The sequence below is a fragment of the Rhea pennata genome, chromosome 9 (assembly GCF_028389875.1).
Source record: "Rhea pennata isolate bPtePen1 chromosome 9, bPtePen1.pri, whole genome shotgun sequence".
Lineage (NCBI taxonomy): Eukaryota > Metazoa > Chordata > Aves > Rheiformes > Rheidae > Rhea > Rhea pennata.
In genome coordinates, this window is record NC_084671.1 from 23,325,541 (window position 1) to 23,343,959 (window position 18,419).

General features: G+C 37.6%; 1 protein-coding gene across 3 annotated transcripts in view; it reads left to right on the plus strand.

Moving 5' to 3' along the window:
- The window catches only part of PIK3CB (phosphatidylinositol-4,5-bisphosphate 3-kinase catalytic subunit beta), an 85,034-nt gene that overhangs the window by 22,158 nt on the left and 44,457 nt on the right, over nt 1-18,419 (plus strand). For all 3 annotated transcript variants that reach the window (XM_062582875.1, XM_062582876.1, XM_062582877.1), the window contains exon 3: nt 14,102-14,287. In XM_062582875.1, coding sequence (XP_062438859.1) covers nt 14,135-14,287 — 153 coding nt within the window. In that variant the 5' untranslated portion in view covers nt 14,102-14,134. The remainder of the gene's footprint in view (nt 1-14,101; nt 14,288-18,419) is intronic.

Below are 18,419 nucleotides of genomic sequence, written 5' to 3' on the forward strand. Positions count from 1 at the left end.
TCAGCAGGAGCATAGCCAGCAGGCAAAGGAAATGATTGTTCCCTTTTGCTCGGCACTTCTGAAATTGTACCTGGAACACTGTGTCCCGTTACAGGCCCTCGAGCACAAGAGATGCTCGCAAACTGGACTAAGCCCAGTGCAGGACCACTGCTGAGATAAGTAGGGTACCTTAGGGGCACATGGTGTTCAAAGCAGGTGAGCAAGCTTAGCTTGGAGAAAGCAAGATGGGAAGGATCCTGTCATGGTCTTCCACTACCTGGAAGAAGGCTGTAGAGAAGGAGTGGGCAGACTGTTTTCTGAGAGGCAGAGGAGAAGCAGAAGACAATTGTAACAAGTTGCAATAAAAAACTTGCAGTTGGATATAAGGGAAAAATTTTTTACTGTGAAGGTGGTTAAGCACTGGAGCAGGTTACCAAAGAGGCTGTGGAATCTCCATCCTTGGAGACTTTCAAAATTAGCTGGACAAACCCTTGAGCAACATGCTTTAGCTTCAGAGTTGAAACCAAGCCTGGGACTAGATGACTCCCAGAGGTCTCTTCCGACCTAAATGATTCTGTGATTCTGAAATGATTTTAGTTATTTTTGAACCTTACAATGGATGATCAGGACTATTTTCAGCTTTATTACCTTTAACTTCATGACTGTAGGCAATTTTTAGGATTATTCTTTTCTCCTCAGATGACATTATACTTCAAGTTGTCTATATAAGTGAGTGTCACGAAAAAGGTACATAGAATCCAACGTTGTTGGATTTCTTTCAGTGCTTGTTCAGCATTGAACAATCCTGTTTGTACAACAAAAGGCTGTGAACAAGCATTTCTGAGTCTTACTGTATGGGTGACCTTGGAGCTAGTTATGCAGGAAAACTAATTGCACATCTAAATGCAGATCAAAAATCCAGACCAAATTGTTCTCTATAAGCAATTGACCCAATGAGGAAGAATGTCCAGTCTGATGAAGTGTCTAAAATTTTTCTTTTCTCCTTAAAAGGAACATTTCTAATTTGTAGAATCTATGGCATCTCAGTCAATGGAACTTAAACATAGTCTGTTTATGTGATAGCTTTGTATTTTGTACTGTCCTCTCTTTTTAGGAGGAAATTTCACCCCTGTTTAATTTTTCACTAGTTTTAATTATTATTATTTTTTTAAACTCATCTTTCTAGATGCATAAAATCTGTTTGTGCTGGAGAATAGCCACCTCTCCTAAAGGTTTTGATTGAACTATCAGAAATGATTGAAAAGTGAGTCTCCTACTTCCTGTCTAGAGGTATCTATATATAGGAAAACCTCAATTTCTGGTCTTCCTTTTTTTAGTAGAAACTTATCTAGCTCATAATTTAGAGGCATAACATTTTAATAGCTGAATGAAACATTTAGTTGACTGCTGGTAAAATTCAATGATATAGGTCTATTTTTACAATTTGAAAGTAGATTAAATAATAATCATATCTTTTAAGTTTCTTAAGTGAAATGTTTACTCCTCCTTTCCTTCTGGTTTATAGTGGAACAAATAACTTCTGTGAGTGTTAGAAAAGGCAAGGAAAACACCAGGGAGCAGAATTAGTGATGATTTAATATTTTTCTGATTTTTTTTTTTTGGGGGGGGGGGGGGAACTATGAAAGATAATCTTGTATAACTCCTGTGTGGTGAAAGGGTAAATGGAGGGGGGGGGGAACACAACGCTGCAGTTTACTTAGTGCAATATAAATCAATAAAATTACAACTCCAAATCTTGATGTATCTTTTCAGATTTCTGTCAGGCACATTATATGGACTTTTTGAAATCAGAACAAAAGCCCCAAGCTTTTGTGTTCAGATGTATAACCTGGGATTCTGTTTTGCTTCTTTTTGGGGAGAGGGGAATGTGTGTTTGAGTGCTGAATTTCTGTAGTTTTGTATACATGCTGCTTAATTAAAATGAGTCTTGGTATTGTTTGGTAAGCTGAGTTGAATCTCAGTGCTGAGAGGCTTTCCCTCTCCCTTCCCCGCAACAATTTGAGAAGCCATATTAGTTGCTTGATTTGAAATACACTTCTTGTCAAGCATCCTTAGGTTATTAAAGATGGGGATCAAGCACATGAAGCTTTGGTTCCTCTGCATAGTTGTTTGACATGAATCAGTGTGTGTGTGTGCGTGCACATGTAGACATATCCAGCTTCTACTTCTTGAAGAAGTACAGTCAACCTGGAGCCGACTTCCAGGCCAAGGTGTTTGAAGTTAATTCCAGGTGGTTTCATTGCCATTGAGTTCTTCTGTCGGTCACTGGCATGGTGTAGACTCCCTGTGTACTTATCCAAATCAGCTTGAGAATCCCACAGAAGAAAGTGAAGTATGCAGTGCTTGTAAACCAGGGACATAATGTCCTGCCTTGTAGTTCTGGTGTGGTATGTGCCTCACTGTGCCAAGGGACTGGATTCTGGCAGTTGGTGTCTGGACAGTGGGAGAAGTGGGTACAGCTGGATACCAAATCCTGCAAAAGAGAGCACTATATGATAGTGGAAAGAATTAGTTACTGTGCTAGTTAATGTTTCTTCTAGCATTAGGTGAAGAATTTCCAGTAATGATGGTATAATAAAAGCATCTTAATAGAAATTAGATTTGGCTGAATTTTAAAATCCTTACAAGTAAATAAATATATAAAAATTGTAAATCCTAATCTATGTTTATTTCTGTCCATTCACCCTTGTTTAGTACTATTTTTACCTGGTTCTGTGTCATAGCTTTGCCTCTTGTAACACAGAAATCAAAGTAAGAATATTAAAAGCAGAATGAGGAGCTACAGAGATTCAGCAACAGTAGTTCACTCAAACTGTCTGAGTTTTTGTTTGTTTGTTTTTATAATTGGCCTAAGAAGTGTAAGTGTCAAGGCAACCCTGGGGCTGAAGACACTGTCACCCTGTCCTCCATCACGCGTCTTGTTTCTGTTTACGTCTTCACCCTTCTGGTCCAAGGAGTTATGCAGCTTTGGAGAGAATTGTCCGAATCACCTGTCTTCAAATGAGGTCTTTCTCCTGGGTTAGCTTTCCTCTTCTTTTGCCCGCTCTACTGCCTGGCCATCTAGTTCTTCCTCCTTTGTGCCAGCTCCGTTCACCCTTTTAGTTACTCTTCATTTTTCATCATTTTGGCTTCTGGAAGCAGCTTGCCCTGAAGTTGGAGCAGGGCAATGCAAGGCAGCAACAGGACTATGTGGCTGGGATCAGAACAAAAGGGTAGTATTTTCTTAGCAGAAGCTAGCTACCTCCTCTGAACGCCTTGGATTGCTCCATTTCAGTAAGGTTAAAGCAGTGCTATGAGTATGGTATTAGGCAAGGCACTAAATTCAAGCGCTAAATGCAAAAACTACAAATGATTAAGAGTTAAGCTATTCAGAACCAACCTTTTTAATATAAATAATCTACTAAACATTTAATGATGAGATGATCTTGTATTTTTAAGACATTTAAACAGAATTCAATATATTCTAATGCCTCATGCCAATCTTTCTCTAGTATGTACAATATCTGCAGTGATCTAGATTATCAAAGGTGAATTATCTAGGTTGTGAATTAACCAGGTCTAGTCTTTTCCTAGGTCTTTAGCCCACTTCAGTATCCTAGAGAACATGATGCAGAATTGGTCCTCAAACCAGATGCGTCTCTGCCTGCTGCTATTGAAAACTTACCAAGATCTCTGAAAAAATTTCAAGATAGGGCAAAAGGTATTCATGATAGCTGTGAGAAGCCATTGTGCTAATTTTGCACTTTGTATTAGTTAGAAATGACGTACTCTGTGAAGTGTCTGAAGTCTACCAAAAGCCTGAGACTTGAGTTGCATCTGTTAGCTTGGTTCATGGTGAATAACCTTTAGAGAGAAAGAGAGAGAGCAGGAACTCAGTTTACTTGCCTGAGAAGAATTGGCTGATACTTTCCTACTGTCGCATTTTTTCACTACCTCCTTTAAATTGTATGTTCTAGAAGCAAACGTAAGAAGTAATTTCCTCTCATCCTTGTTGTTTAAACCAGTTCTGGTAAATTTCTGAGTCTGTAATACTATTAAAAAAAAAAAAATCTATCTATAGATCTGTTTTGCAGGAAAAAGTTTCTAAAGATGATAATCTCATTTACATGCTAATTTTAAAATTGTTTTCATGGACTCATAGAGTAAGTTGCATAAGAAGGGACCTCTGGAGGTCGTCAAGGCAGGTTGCTTAAGTTAAATTTTAATTTGAAGCCAGTTAACATATTTGCATTATTTTCATGTCTCAAGTCCTGCTGAAGTAGACTGCAATTTTCAGGGCTCAGCATCTTTTGAAAACTGGGCCACTTTTGTTTAGAGGCATTAATATCAAAGTGAAAACTTCATTCAATGTGGTTTAAAAGTCTTGGCTTCAGTTTTTAAAACTTAGTGCATACTGCCATGAGTATAGCAGAGTAATACACAGAAATAAAACTACAAAAGATAAACAAAATCAAGGGCTGTGGAAAAATTATCTATATTTCATGACAAGAATGAAAGAATCTAGACCTGATAGCTGGGAGATTACTGTTTTGGTGCCAGTCTAAGCTCTGTGAGGGAATGACATTTAAATATGGCAGTTCATGTTTCCTATAGATACATATTTTTAGATAACTAAATGGTGATATTTTTATTCTCATTTCTAGAGGAATCCTGATTAAATGGACACTCAATTTTCCATTCCATAGGACTAGCTTATGTGGCAGTTGAAGTAAACTGCTAGGAAATATTTATACTAACTCATGATCTTTAAAAATAACTTCCCAGGCTGCACTATAGTTGTCTTGAATACTTTAAACTCTTTGCTTTGTACAAAAATAACCATAAAATTCCTGTAGTGGAAAATTCTTAGCTTTGTTGATGTAAACATTAGTATTTACAATTGAGTTGTTTGTATTTCTATTTAAATTTGTATTAGTTTTAGACCAAACTCTATCTAAGCGGTTGTTGAAGGCCAGAGCCCCGAGTGGCTCCACCCTTTATGGAATATAGGAAGTTCAGTGGCATGGTATGAAATAATTTGTGGAATAAACTTTTTAATTGGCAGTGCATTAGACTCCGTCTTTTAAAGACAGTTGCTAGTATGTATCCTGTTAGCCTGTGAGTTCTAACGAACAGCAAATACTATAGCATGGGTGGTTTTTATGTCGTGCTAAATCTTTAAACACCGCTGTTGTAGAGGTTGAGGTTGCAGCTTCACGTGGCTCCTAGTTTCACCCCTGTGGCTCGTGCCAGATGGGGACAGTAGTGTTCTTACCTGCGCCCCTTCCTTCAGACAGAGTGCCTGCTTGGGCACAGCGTGGGTCAGTTCCCTGTTCCCTGACTTGATGGAAAACTAATAACTGCGCGCGTGCGTGTGTGTGTGGTGGTCCCCTCCGCCCCATCCCGGGAGGCTAGGGAGGTGGGGAGCAGACAGGGAGGGCGGAAAGCATGGGCTGGCCCTTTTCTGACTACGGACCACCTCAAAACGAGCTAGGGATAACGTGAAGTTGCATGCAGGAAATGGTGACTTAGGAGAGTCCGAGGCGCTTCTGTTACAGTCGGTGTGGCTATAGCAGACGTTAGCAGGCTGGGAGTCCTGCTTGACTGCTGAGACCACTGCTAGTCTCCTGACTGCGGAGTAGTAGTTTGGGACCTAGAAACCTGTAGGCTGTGGCAGCAGCTGTGATCTTGCTGTGATTTCAGGAATCACAGAGCCAACAGCTGGCATGCTGCTCTACTTCATCAAGGTCTTCAGAAGAAATCTGAACTTTTTTCAAATATGAAGAAGGAATAGTTTTCACTTTGTTCTTTTTTTAATTCTTTTAAATTCCTTAGAACATAAACCTTCCTAACTCTTTTTTCCAGCTTTGCTGCTAGATTCCTTTCCCTTATTTGTTCTCAAATGTTTCCTTCATGGCTTGCTGCTCTTTTTATAGTACTAGATGTTTACGTAGTTAGAAAAATGATGACAAAGATTATATTGTGCAAGTGCTTAGTGTTTCTTCTCCTACTTAGACTATGTGATATGCTGCTGCTGCTGTTCCTTAGAAAATTACTGCGGTCAGATTGCCATCTAGTCTGTTCTGGACAGTAAGACATTGTTTAAAGAATATTCCTGTGTGTCTGGGTAGGGTGGCCCTTTTCAACTGCTTTCGCTGGTACAAGACTTTATTTTAGCCCCTTGACTGTCACATGACAGAGCAAGCAGTAAATAAAAAGCTGTATTCATTGCAGTGGTGGTCATCTTGGAATGTGGTGCTTAACAGTAGTAATAATTTATTATATAAAGCAAAGTAAAAGTCTGGGTAAGTACAGTGCCCTTTGTTTTCAGTGAATCAAAGCAAACTAGTTTCCGATATCTTTGTCCTTTCTGTAAATATTCATCTTTTCAATTAGAAGAAGAATAAATCAAATTTGCATTTATTAAGCTTAAGATTATTATAACTTTTGAACATGAAATGACACTTGATGTGAGGAGCTATAAGTATTTATGCAGCCTTAAAATGTGTCTTTTTTTTTTTTTTTTTGAAAGAAGTGACTTAAGTGAAACTTAATTCATATGGAAATTAACTGTGTGGGTTTCACGCCTCACCCAGCAAAACATCTTTTGGTATTCTTTTGGGATAATGTATTTCATTTGAGAGAACCAATACTATGTTTCAGGAATAGGTAGTATCATTTCAGATGTATAAAATCTCTTTTAAAGAATTATCTGAAGTCTAGGGTGTCATGGGGCTGTGAGGCTTTCAGGGGATTAAATGTTATGGGATATAAATGAACGTGTCAGAATTTTCCCCTAACGTTCTCTGCTGTATGGGTATTTATTTCCTAGCTTCCTTGCAGCTTCCTTTACTTGTCTTTTATTAATAATTCTTTTTGATAGTTTTTCTGGATAATATATCAGTGTTGCATTGGATTTGACACTAATGTTCTTTCAGTTTGAAATAAAAGAAAAATAGAAATAAAATGATGAGTGATAGGAGACTTCTAGTAATTTCACGTGTAAAGGAGAATTTCTAACTCAATGACACAATTTGAAATCTGAGAATTAGTGCTTGTTCTTCAGTATATTGGTTTTTAGAAGAACTTACCTGACACCGATTAATATCGAGTGTTGATAACTTAATGATCCATGTCAGTTTATGAGTGTTTTTTAATGCCTCTGGTCTTTTGCTGATATGACAAACTATTTTAAAGGATGTAAAATAGTTTTCATCTAGCTGCTGAAAGGCTGTACAAAGGGGAGAAGACAAAAACTTTTAATTTGCTTCTTCCTATCGTACTTTTTTCTTTTCAATATCTCTAAACCAACATAGTTCTTTTCCTGCCAGAAGATAAGTAGATGATGTTGACATCTTAACACAGTTATGTTGGGTGAATGCCAGGAGCTTTCTAAATCACTTAAAATGTACAGTTTCTCTGAGATATAATTTAAGGCGTAAAGAGAGATGGAGAAATTAGAAGAGGTGATGATAGAAAGAGGAGAAACAATATAAAAGGGTGCAAGAACATTCAACTCCTTTTAGCTCACCATTCAGAACTTGACAGTGCTGAATTTCTTCCTTTTGAATAAATGGCTATAACTTTTCAGAACATAATAATACTGTTTTCTACTATCTTTGTTGGAGTTATACATGGATTACTGTTAAATTTATAGATTGAATTTTAGCTTCAGAATTCTTCATGTCTCCATAAGCAGAATATAGCCAGCATTTTGAAATACTAACTCCTTCTGGTATGTATCACCAATTATTCTTAAATTTTAATGACCCTTCCTATTGACACGTAAAAAAATCAGATTCGTCTAAGTTGGAAGGGATGTCCAGAGGTCATCTAGTCTACCTCCTGCTCAAAGCAACTCTCATGAAATTGTGCAAGCCCTTGTCAAGTTGGGTCTTGATCACCTGTGAAGATGAAGACCCGACAGCCGCTCTGGGCAGCCTGGCCCAGTATCAGACCACTGCGAGGTACAGAATGGCCCCTGCCCTCCCATTTCCCAGGGCACCAGTCACAGATGTAGTTCTGTGGAATGGAGTCTGCTGCAAACTGGTCTCACCTACCTTCTCAGCCAAAGCAGATGAACAACTGAGTTTAGTATGGGAATGTAAACCCAACTCATAGGTAGAGCTTCAGAAGTTCTACTGATTCTTTAGTCTGAAAGATGAGTCTTGTAACACTTGGGGATACTCTTGAGTGCCTGCGTCTTGTTAATTAGTGTCGTGAATTGTTCCAGCGGTTCTTCCTGTGACTGACACTTGGCAGAAATTTTGGCTACATTGTGTGTACAAATATGGTGGTTTTGTACCTATGCTATACGGCCCAGGCACACGTGCTTCTAGTCTGGTGTTTTGCTTGGGGAAAAGGAGTGGACCGCAGTTCACAGAAAAACACGTGTCTAATTTCAGTCATGTTGCTTGGAACCTTTTAGATGTTGATGAACACCGTACTGCAGGTTGGATTAACTTTTCAGGAGGAAGCTGCCTGCTCTTGGTAGCTGCTCCCAGCCTGCTTGTGGCCCCTTTGGTTAGGTGATAAAATACGGTTTGGAGGGAAGAAAAGGCTACAAGATTTCTTGATTTCTGGAATTAAACTGTTCTATTCATTCAGTCTGCCTAGATATAGCAAATCCTTTTAAGAACAACAGAAAAATCTGAGCACATGGCTGTTCTGGTAAGCCATACACAGTCCATGGTTTGTTGGCTGGTCTCTCCTACTTAAAATGTCTGGTTATCAAGTGATAAAAGTCACAGTGCAGCAAGATGACAACATTCAATTCCGTGGCTTTCCCATTGATTTCACAGAGGAAATTCTTACATGCTGTGGAAATCAATGATGAAGGTAAAAATAGCTCATATGGTTTCTGCAATGAAACAGTCTGGTCTGTTGCTAAACAGTGACAAGACAAGTGAATATTTACAGAAGAAATCAGTGATGAAAATCTTTAACTTGCTGTATGGTTCACTTGGTTCCCTCCCTCCCCTTTTACCTAGCTGGAATTCTGTTAGGTATTCATTTTAGTGTAGGCATGTAATATTTTACTTGTCTTTTTATTTGGGTGTTCTTTCTCAGAACTGAAAGCACCTGAAAGTCTGTTTTGAAGTGTGGCTTAGTTACTCAAACTCTGGCCTGCTCTCAGAAGGGAAGGTCCTGCCCGGTTCCCAGTTGGGTGTTACCACCACCACCTTTCTGCGTTTGTGCAACATGCCTGCTTAGAAAGCCATTTTGACTGAAAAAAAAAAGATAAAAAAGAAATGCCAAAGTCTCAGCTGGATGAGCTCTGTAATCCTGCTGACAGTGTGGTTGTCTAAGTGCTTATATGGTCTGAAGGCCATCTTGAACAGAAAGGGCAGTGTGACCTTACATCAGTTTAGCCAGCTGTAAAAAGGCACCTTGAGGCTTTAGTTGCCTGAAACGCTGTGGCACAATCTGGAGGCTTGTTGTTAAGGAGGAGGTCCTGCTTCCATTCCTTCCCTATTGCAAGCTCTGGCACTCGTCAGATCCCTTTGCGACTTGATTCAGCTCAGTAACCTGAAAGAAAATTATTTGTTATTTTCGCTTGAACAATAAGCTGAACCTGTGTAGAAAGAGGCTTGATGTGTGCTGACGTGGGTGCAAGGGAGGGAGGCAGAACCGGGTGGTGCAGAGAAGAGGATGGAGACGTTCTCTCTAGCAACCCGTGAGGCTGGCGTAGTATCGCATAGCTTCGCTTTGAGTGTGTTGAGAACCCTTTTATGGCATTGTGTGGAGGTTTACAGTCCAGATGCTGAAAACTTGAAGTGGTACTTCGGTCTTAATGCTTGATGTGCATACCGGGTACATAGCGCTATGGGTAGAAAAATTGCAACTAGCTGTCATGGTTTGATATAATTGGCTGTAGGGCTTCTTTTTTGTGTGTGTTAAACATACAAATACAAAGATCGGAGTTAGATTTTTCTTTCTCTTTTTCTTTTCCTGGAGATGGTCTACTAATCTGTTTTTCTTTCTGTGTATCTTAGCAACCCCTTTCAGGACTGGCAGCATATTTTAAAAAAAAGGCATTTTTGAGCAGTATACGTATGTGTATTTGTGCGTGTGTGTGTATATGTATATATCTCTTTTTGAAAAAACAAATCTGAAGTGCATAGCTTGAAGTTTAGAGCGAGTTTACACTTTATGGGAAGTTTCTTGTGCTATCAAAATTATGTACTTGCAATTTAGAAAAGCATTTAGGTTTGAGCTATGCCACTACTAAATAATCATTAATTAGATACTTGAATTGCCCAGATTAAGTACTATTTTAATTACTTCCTTCTTTTGTATGAGAAGTTGTTTTCACAATGGCAGTAGACAAGAATAGCTGTGAGGTTGAGAGCCTGAAATAGCCTTTTATTATTATTTTGGTTGTTGGGTTTTTTCCCCTTTAGCTGGAAGTTGTTTGAAACCTCCCTTGTGTTATTGCTCGTGATCCAGATGGCTTTCTGCCTTTGTTTCAGCCCCTAGATGCGAGCTTGCTGGTTAGTCACCAGTGCCGCCGCACGTTCTACGGTTTAGCCCGTGACTCATTCTCACAGCCGCCTCGTGTTGGCAACCCGTGCCGGTCTCGGTATAAATACTTGCTCTCTCTTGACCCCGTGACGTCGGCCGCTGGTGGAAACCACGTTCACGCCCGGACACTGAGCCAAGAGACGCTAACCTGCTTCACTGGGGAAGGGAATGTTAAGTACCTCAAAGCAAGAGCTGCTTCCCAGCGTGCTCTGGCTCGCTGATGGTTACTCTTTCCTTTCTCACTGAATCCCCTTACAGATGGGATTTAAAAGGTTTCTGATGTCCATTATGAAAATCGGCAATTGTAAATGAATAGTAACTTTATAACTCTGTATTTTATTTTCTGTGTCATAAGATATGTAGCATTCATAATTCTTTGAACATCTTAAGCTCATTGAAGCACTGAAGTGGTTTCAACAATTGCAAATATTGTGGGAAAACATCCAAAAGACGATGAAAATAGAATCGTGATGAACTAAAAAAGAAATTTTGAACCAATTAATTTCATTCTCCTTGCTACTGTACCTGTTAAACCAATGCTTCAGAGTGGACGTACCGCTTCTGTTTACCGTGATGACTGAAGGAGGCAACTCAAAGTAGACTTAGTGTGCGTGCGTGTGTGCGCATACCAGTATGAGAAAGCTTTTGTTTTAGATCACTCAAGTGACTCTTCTGTAGCTACTATTGTCAGCTGCAACAAAACTTCAGCCAAGATATTATGGGTAGGAGTAGCTGGATGAGCAAAAACAAATGATACCGTGTTTAAATACCTTAGTAAAGATATGAGTGGTAATATGTAACCACTTGTTTTCTCAAGTTTTTCTAAGCAGATCCCATCTTACACTAATAGTATAGTCTGTGTTGCATAACAGAGACCAGGTTTTGTTTGTTTGTTTATAACAAAATTTAAGATACCAGTCACTGTGAAGAGTGAAGAGAAGGATTTGTAAAGATCTGATAATTAAGGTAAAACATTGTCCTGTGTGACTTGTTCTTGTCACCAGCTTTATTTTTTACCCCCACTCCCTCCCCACAAAAAAGTTCTTCATGTTTTGGTTCAGCAAAACCAAATGTAACTGAGCGGATTTACTGTAAATGAGAACCGAATGATAAGAAACTATTATTCAATAATGATGATGATAATAGGAGCTCCCTACTTTTTGCTTATATTAAATAGAGTTAAAAAATGTTTCTCATTACATTTGTCTTCTGAAAGTTAGAGCTTTTTGTTTTTTTAAAGAAAATTGTTTTTCTCTTTTAGCTAATATGAGCAAAATGTTAATAAAAAGAGCCACGTCTTTGATGTGGTAACAGGAGGGGCTGTCAGCAGTCTATCTGGGTCCTTACCACCTCTGTTGAGCTGAATGGAAAGGCTTTGAAATGACTTGGGTCCCATTAGTCGGTGTATTTTATTTACATGGCAGTTAAATATGAGACTTGAAGTTGTTGTTTTATATCTAAGCCAACTTTTAACTGGCAAACTGATAGTAGCACAGCTGCGGTACCAAATAGTAGCTTTGAGTGTTTAGCAGAGCTCTGTGCAGGGTTTGGACTTGCTGTTCCGCTGGTGGCTGATAAGCTTTAGGAAGTTTCTCTAGCCACCTATTACAAAGCTCTTTATCAACTGGAGATTTCAATTTCCTGAATTTTTCTGAATGTCAAATGAACCATTTCTAAATTTAGGAATGAGGAAAAATGGACTGCAGATATTATAAAATGCCGATTTTAAATGATACTATTTCTTAAAAAAAAAAAAAAAAAGGATGGTCAGTAAAATAGTTAACAATCAACAGACTTTAATGTGCACAAAATATAATAGTTTCCTTAACTGTAAAGAAAAAAAAGTTGATTTTGTGCTTCAGACACACATTATTCATTGTAGACATGTTCAGCTTTGTCCTATATTTATTGATTTATTTATTTCAAGGCAAGCTCTCAGTATCAAGCAGAAGATTCCAAAAAGACTTCTCCATGGGATCACTTTTGTATCCCTGTTGGCAGTAAAGACAATGATTCATGAGACAGTGGATCAGTTGATTTAAAGGCCTTCCATTTTTTAATTTAGAATTTTAAATTGGGTTCAATTTATGTGAAAATGGAACATCAGATAATTTCACCTTTTGTAAATGAAGCATTAACTGCTGCATATCATAGTGTTTTGATATAATAGCTGGTGTTATGCTTTTTGTTTATAAAACAGCTTGGTTTAGGAAAATTCATAAGAAGCTGGAAAGGGAGGGGAATGAAGCACCTCTGAAAAATGTAGTCCATCTCCTGGATTTCTGTGGTGGGCTCAACTACAATGAGCTATAAAAAGATTTTCAATCGGCTTGCTTTGGGGGGAAAAAATATGATAACTTGGTCATGCAATAGAGTTACAGATAATCAAGTAATCCTGAATTGTATTTGGGTATACCTATGATGTTTATCACTTCTAGAAAGGATTACCTTTTGATAATGAGTTTTGTGTAGTGTCTTAATGTCAAACATTGACTTTGTAGCAGTGTAGCCTCCAGGAGTGACTAGATTTCAGAAAGTTGTTGTGCTTTTTTTTTCCCCCATTTTCTGATGAGCAGTTGCATCAAAGAGCGTGTGTAAATTTGCTACTACAAGGGGCAGTAGCTTAGTGAACTGGTAACATTCTGCTTTTTCAGCTGATAATTGTAGCAGGGGAAATATCTTCTGTTAAAGCAGACCAGGCCTGATGGCAGAGTGAGAAGGGGAAACAGAAGAGAAGGGAAGGATTGATTAAAAATAAAAGCAGGAGGGAAGTTGTATGAGTTGTGGTGTTGCACAGCTTGGTTTATCTTTTACAAATGGTGGGTTCCCTTATCTCATATTTTCCACCAAGACCTTAAAGGGTGTAGAGGTAAGTTGCTCGGTCTTTGCTGGAGAACTGATTTTCAGTAGTATCTTACAATACTACTTATTGCTTTGTGAGCTGAAAAGCACTGAGTGGATGAAGAGGAGGTTAATGCTTAGTGTAACAGTGGTTGGAGGGAAAACATGACTGTAGAGAGTGGTAACAGAAGACTTAAAAGGTCAGAAAAGCCAGAAGTAGTATTCACAGTAGTTAAAAATGTTTTGAAATGTAAAGGATGAGTAATCAGGAGGCTGAATAAAAGTGAATTGAAGTAGACTGCACAGTGGGTTTCCCCCCACCCGGTGGTGGAAGTAGTTTTCACAATGAGTTGAATTCATAGCAGATGATCTGTCTTTTCACAAACTGTTTTGATTGTTTTGTGTTCCAGTTCATCTGGAAGTTTTAATAGTTCCTATAGAAGTTTCTGACTATTATTTAAAACAGAAAAGGTTAGGCTGATGTGTTGGGTTGACTAGACTTTTTTTCTTATAGCTTATTCTTAATTGTATAAACACCTGAACAGAAATACTTTACCAAGGCAATATTACTTACTATATTAAATAGAATAAGTAACAAACTTTACATACCTGCTTGCAATACTGGCATTTGAGACCCCAGACTTGTGAGTTGAGCTGCACAAGCAGACTTACGTAAACTTTCCAAAGACTTTAAAATATGTGTCTAATTATAAAAGGTTAAGTATACTGAATTTTGATTTTATTTTTTCCCCCTAAGGCCATGTGGTTATGATATTGTTGAGATTCCATAATGCCTCCTGCCATGACAGACAGCTTTGACATCTGGGCAGTGGATTCACAGATTGGTGCTGATGGCTCAATATCTGTGGACTTCCTATTGCCCACTGGAATCTACATCAACCTGGATGTCCCTCGAGATGCCACCATATCTCATATTAAACAGGTAAAATGGACAATTACATTACAAGTTAACTTATATTTGGAGTGGGTTCTATTCCTGTTTTTGATGTACCTTTTGGAAACTCAAGTAATAATTTTGAGTAGACATAAAATTTATTAAAAGTGGGTGTGTAACATTAAGATGTTTATGTATTCAGGGGGGTTGATTGTTTTTCTTTTGGGGGGTGTACAGTGAGGTTCAGAGAAACTTCTTGCTGAGAGTAGCCCTTCAGCTGAGAGTACCATAATTACTCTACATTACTGTATTGTTACAAATAAACCTTTTTTCTTAGTGCATCAGTAATACATTCTATGTATTTATTTAATTTTTCTCTGATTAATATGGAAACAGGAGAGAGTGTATCCAAGTTGATTTTAAATATAAATGATACATTTAGCTCCTTTTTCTGATTGACACCAAAGATGGATGCCTTAAGAACTATCTGTGCCACTTTTAGAAAGTTTGTGTTCAAGTGCCTTATTAGGGCATCACTTTAAAAAGTGCTAAGTGTTTGTTTCTTTGATTTGTTTTCTGTAATAAGTATGAAAACATCCTTGTCTGTTTATTTTCAAAACAATTTTCTTTAATGTTCGTATGTTTAAAAGAATGGCTCTATTTATACTCTATTTAAAATGTCTTTAATTTGAGGGGGGATAGGATATGGTGGATTTTATGTTTTGAAAGACAGCCTTACAAACAGTTTACCAAGGGAATATCTAGTGTAATTGTAAAAGGATGGAATTAATAAAATCTGATTATTAAAATTCGAACATATTTTATTCTTTCAGTTAGAACAATAGGTTTGATCTGCGCTTGTTTTTGAAGTATTTTTTATGCCTATTTAGAGGATAACGTACAATAGCAATAAACAATATTCTGCATTCTCTTGGCCCACGTTCATAAAACTGACCAGCAAGAGTTGCTTTTGTGCTGCTCTTTATACAGATGTGCTATAACAGACCTGAAGTTCACATAAAATTCTGTGAATTTGTTAAGCTGCTTTGACAGTGAAAATGTTGGAAATAAAACTGATTGTGATAAACGGGGAGCTTTATAAAGCTTCCAGTCGAGACTGAAGGATAAAGTTGTGTATATTCCTATTCTAAAAGCCTGTCACAGCAGAGGAGCATAGGCTAAATTAGAGAAATCTCATCTCATTTTTATCAGTGTTATTCCTAAAATTATTCACTTCTGTGATCAAATGTGGAGCAATATAGTATCTAGGCTAGATATGTAACTTTGCTTCAGATCACGAAGAGAATTCATGGCATTGCTAGTGAGTGAGTTGCATGTTTAGAGTTCTAGTGTGGTACCTCTAAATTTCAGCCCATCCTTCCTTTCTGGATAATACGTGTGACTGCTCTTGGGTTTTAAAAGTACTTAAAAGGGTAAAAGAAAGTCTTCTGAGCTAAATCTTGAAAGACTAACTGCAGCTTCTCAGACGCAGAAGTCAGTGACCCTAAAATAGGCTCTCTTACAACTATGTAACACCCTTTTGTCAGGAAAATGTTGGTAATATGAAGCTAGCGTTAAAATAGTTCACTTAGCTTTTAGTGATTAGATGTGTATTGATGTCTTGCTTTTCCAGTCTGGTTCCGTTTTGCTTTCTTCCTGGCAGAAAACTCAAGTATCATCCTTGTTTTTATCCCTATTTTTTTTCCATGAAAAATAATCATGAAAAATAATCTCATCTTTCTCTTTTTCATCAAAATGAGTTGCAGGTTCTTTGCTATTCCTTTCCTGTCTGCTTTAATTTAGGCATATAAATCCTTGTTATTCCTTCTATAGAACAAATTTATGTTGAGGGATTTTAGGCCTGTTGTGATACATAGCATGTGTAAGTCCTTGCAGCTGGAAAGTTCAAATTTAGTCCTTAATAAAAGGAATTCTTTCTCTTATGCAATTTAATAAATATCTGGCTGCCTGAATATAAGATTTTACTGCAAAACTTCAACCACTTCTTTTGATATTCAGTGAGGGTAAAACTTGTTATTAGGTAGTGTCACCCATTAATAAAGTGATGAAATCAATTGGAAAAGGCTGCTTCTTAATACCTGACATGTGCAAAAAAAGTTTGCATGAAGTCTCTTAATAGGGCCCATTTTTGTTTTTTTTTGTGCCTGACAAATACACGGAAGTCTTGCGAACTTATGCTAGTTGGTCAGTTATGTATGGTGTACACCAAAAACACTGTCATTCTTGTTCTGTAAGAACTTAAAAAAAAAAAATCATTTTTGCACCTTTTCTTGTGAAGAATATTAAGTGGATTTAATCACTTTGATGTAAGATTTGGTGTGAAAATTCTGCCTCTAGGCTTGGTAAAATATAATGATGGAAAATCAAGACTTGGTATGACTATAGTTACAAGAATCGAGAGATACTTCTAGAGGAAAATATAGTCAAAGTTATAAATTCATTAAACTTCAGGCTTAAAAACATTAATGGGCTATTGCTAAGCACTATAAAGCATAGTTGAAAACCAAACAAAAGTATCTGTTTCCAGGGGGTGTTATTTGTTTGTTTTTTTTAATAAGAATCAGCCCTAACAATACTTGGTCATCTTGTGGTATAGCTCAGCTTAGGTTTGATCTGAATTGCATTTCTTCAAAACTGAAGCCAGCAACCAAAATGACAAGCAAACTGTTTAAGGAGTTTCCTCCAAATTCATCTTCCCCCAAACTTCTCCTCTTCTGTATTCTCAAAAGCCATCTCTTAAAAAGTGAGGAAATACTCCAAGGGAAGCGAAGGAAGGGGAACACATAAGGAAATAATAACAGATACTAAAAAATATTTTTTATTTAACATGTTATTTCTCAATGTGAAAGTTTTTCAGCCTTAATTTCCCTCGTATTATGAAGGCTGTCTTTCAGAGGGCAAGTTTAGAAACGTTCTTTATGAGGGAAACAAAAAACACTGCTTTGCAGCTCAAAGAAGATGTCTTTCGTTTGCATCCTGCAAACCCGATGTTTAAAGTTGAAATTAATTCCTCTGTGAGGCTAGAAGCCATAAAAATGGTACATTAACCCGTTAGATCATGTTGCTCCTAGCTAATAATCCTTTCAGGAAAGGAGAAGCGAGTTCGTGGCTGTGGAAGTGTTGCAAGCTGGTGGCAGCAATGCGAAAGAACACAAGGTGGTATTTTAAATGCAGGTGAGGTAGAAGGGAGAGAAACATCTATTTTGTACAGGGTGGGTTGGTGTCAAGGAGATCTAATGCAGCGGTATTGCCTTTTGCTTTGTGGATTAAGTAATAGCCGACAACGCGATGAACTTTCATCAGGTAACGGCCATGGGAGGGCATTCAAACGGCAGGTCACTGTGCATCTACCTACACCACCGGGTAATCTGCGCCTGGAGCCCAGAAAACTCTGGAAGAGGATAAAAAGGGAGATTTGTCATTCCATTGTGTTGCTTGGTGAACAAATAAATACAGCATTTTTTTACTGTTTTGTTTATAGGCGTATTTTTTTCATATTAGTAGTAGCTTTAAATAGTTTCTTGTAAGATGAAACTTTTGTAGATGCTAAAATATTTTGTATGAAGTGGACCACTTATTTTAGAAGACGTAAGAGTGCCACTAATAAGTGAAGTGATCCAACAAAAAAGTTTCATGTGCTCGTTAAGCTAAGTGTACTCAAATATTTCAAATAATTCTGGCTGGAAGAGCGTCATTGTTGGGTTAGTAAAAGGTTATCTTTGTGCAGGGGAATTTTTTATTTGGGAATTGATTCTAATCCTTGCCTAAAGTGAGCTTGTTGCCGGTGTTGCAGTAATGAAGAAAAACATATTTGAGGGGTTTGTTTGCATATTTACATAACAAAAAAAAGGAACAAATTGGAAAGCATAGTTGAGTCTAAAGTAATTGTATTAACAGAAAACCTACATGCATCTGCAAGAGTTTTTACTCACAGTCTAGAAGTTCTCTTGTTTTTTTTTTTTTTTTTTATGTGATTTTTCAGCATAAAGAACTATTCTAGGGCTTACAAGTTATTTTAAGTATGTGGGTTAAGTGTTAGAGCCATTTTAAGTATATGACTCTAGCAAAACTAAAAATAGTATCTGGATACTTATGCCCTGTTTTGATTTGACGTACAACTCATTTAAACTAATTGCAGGCAAATTGGGCATTTGGGACC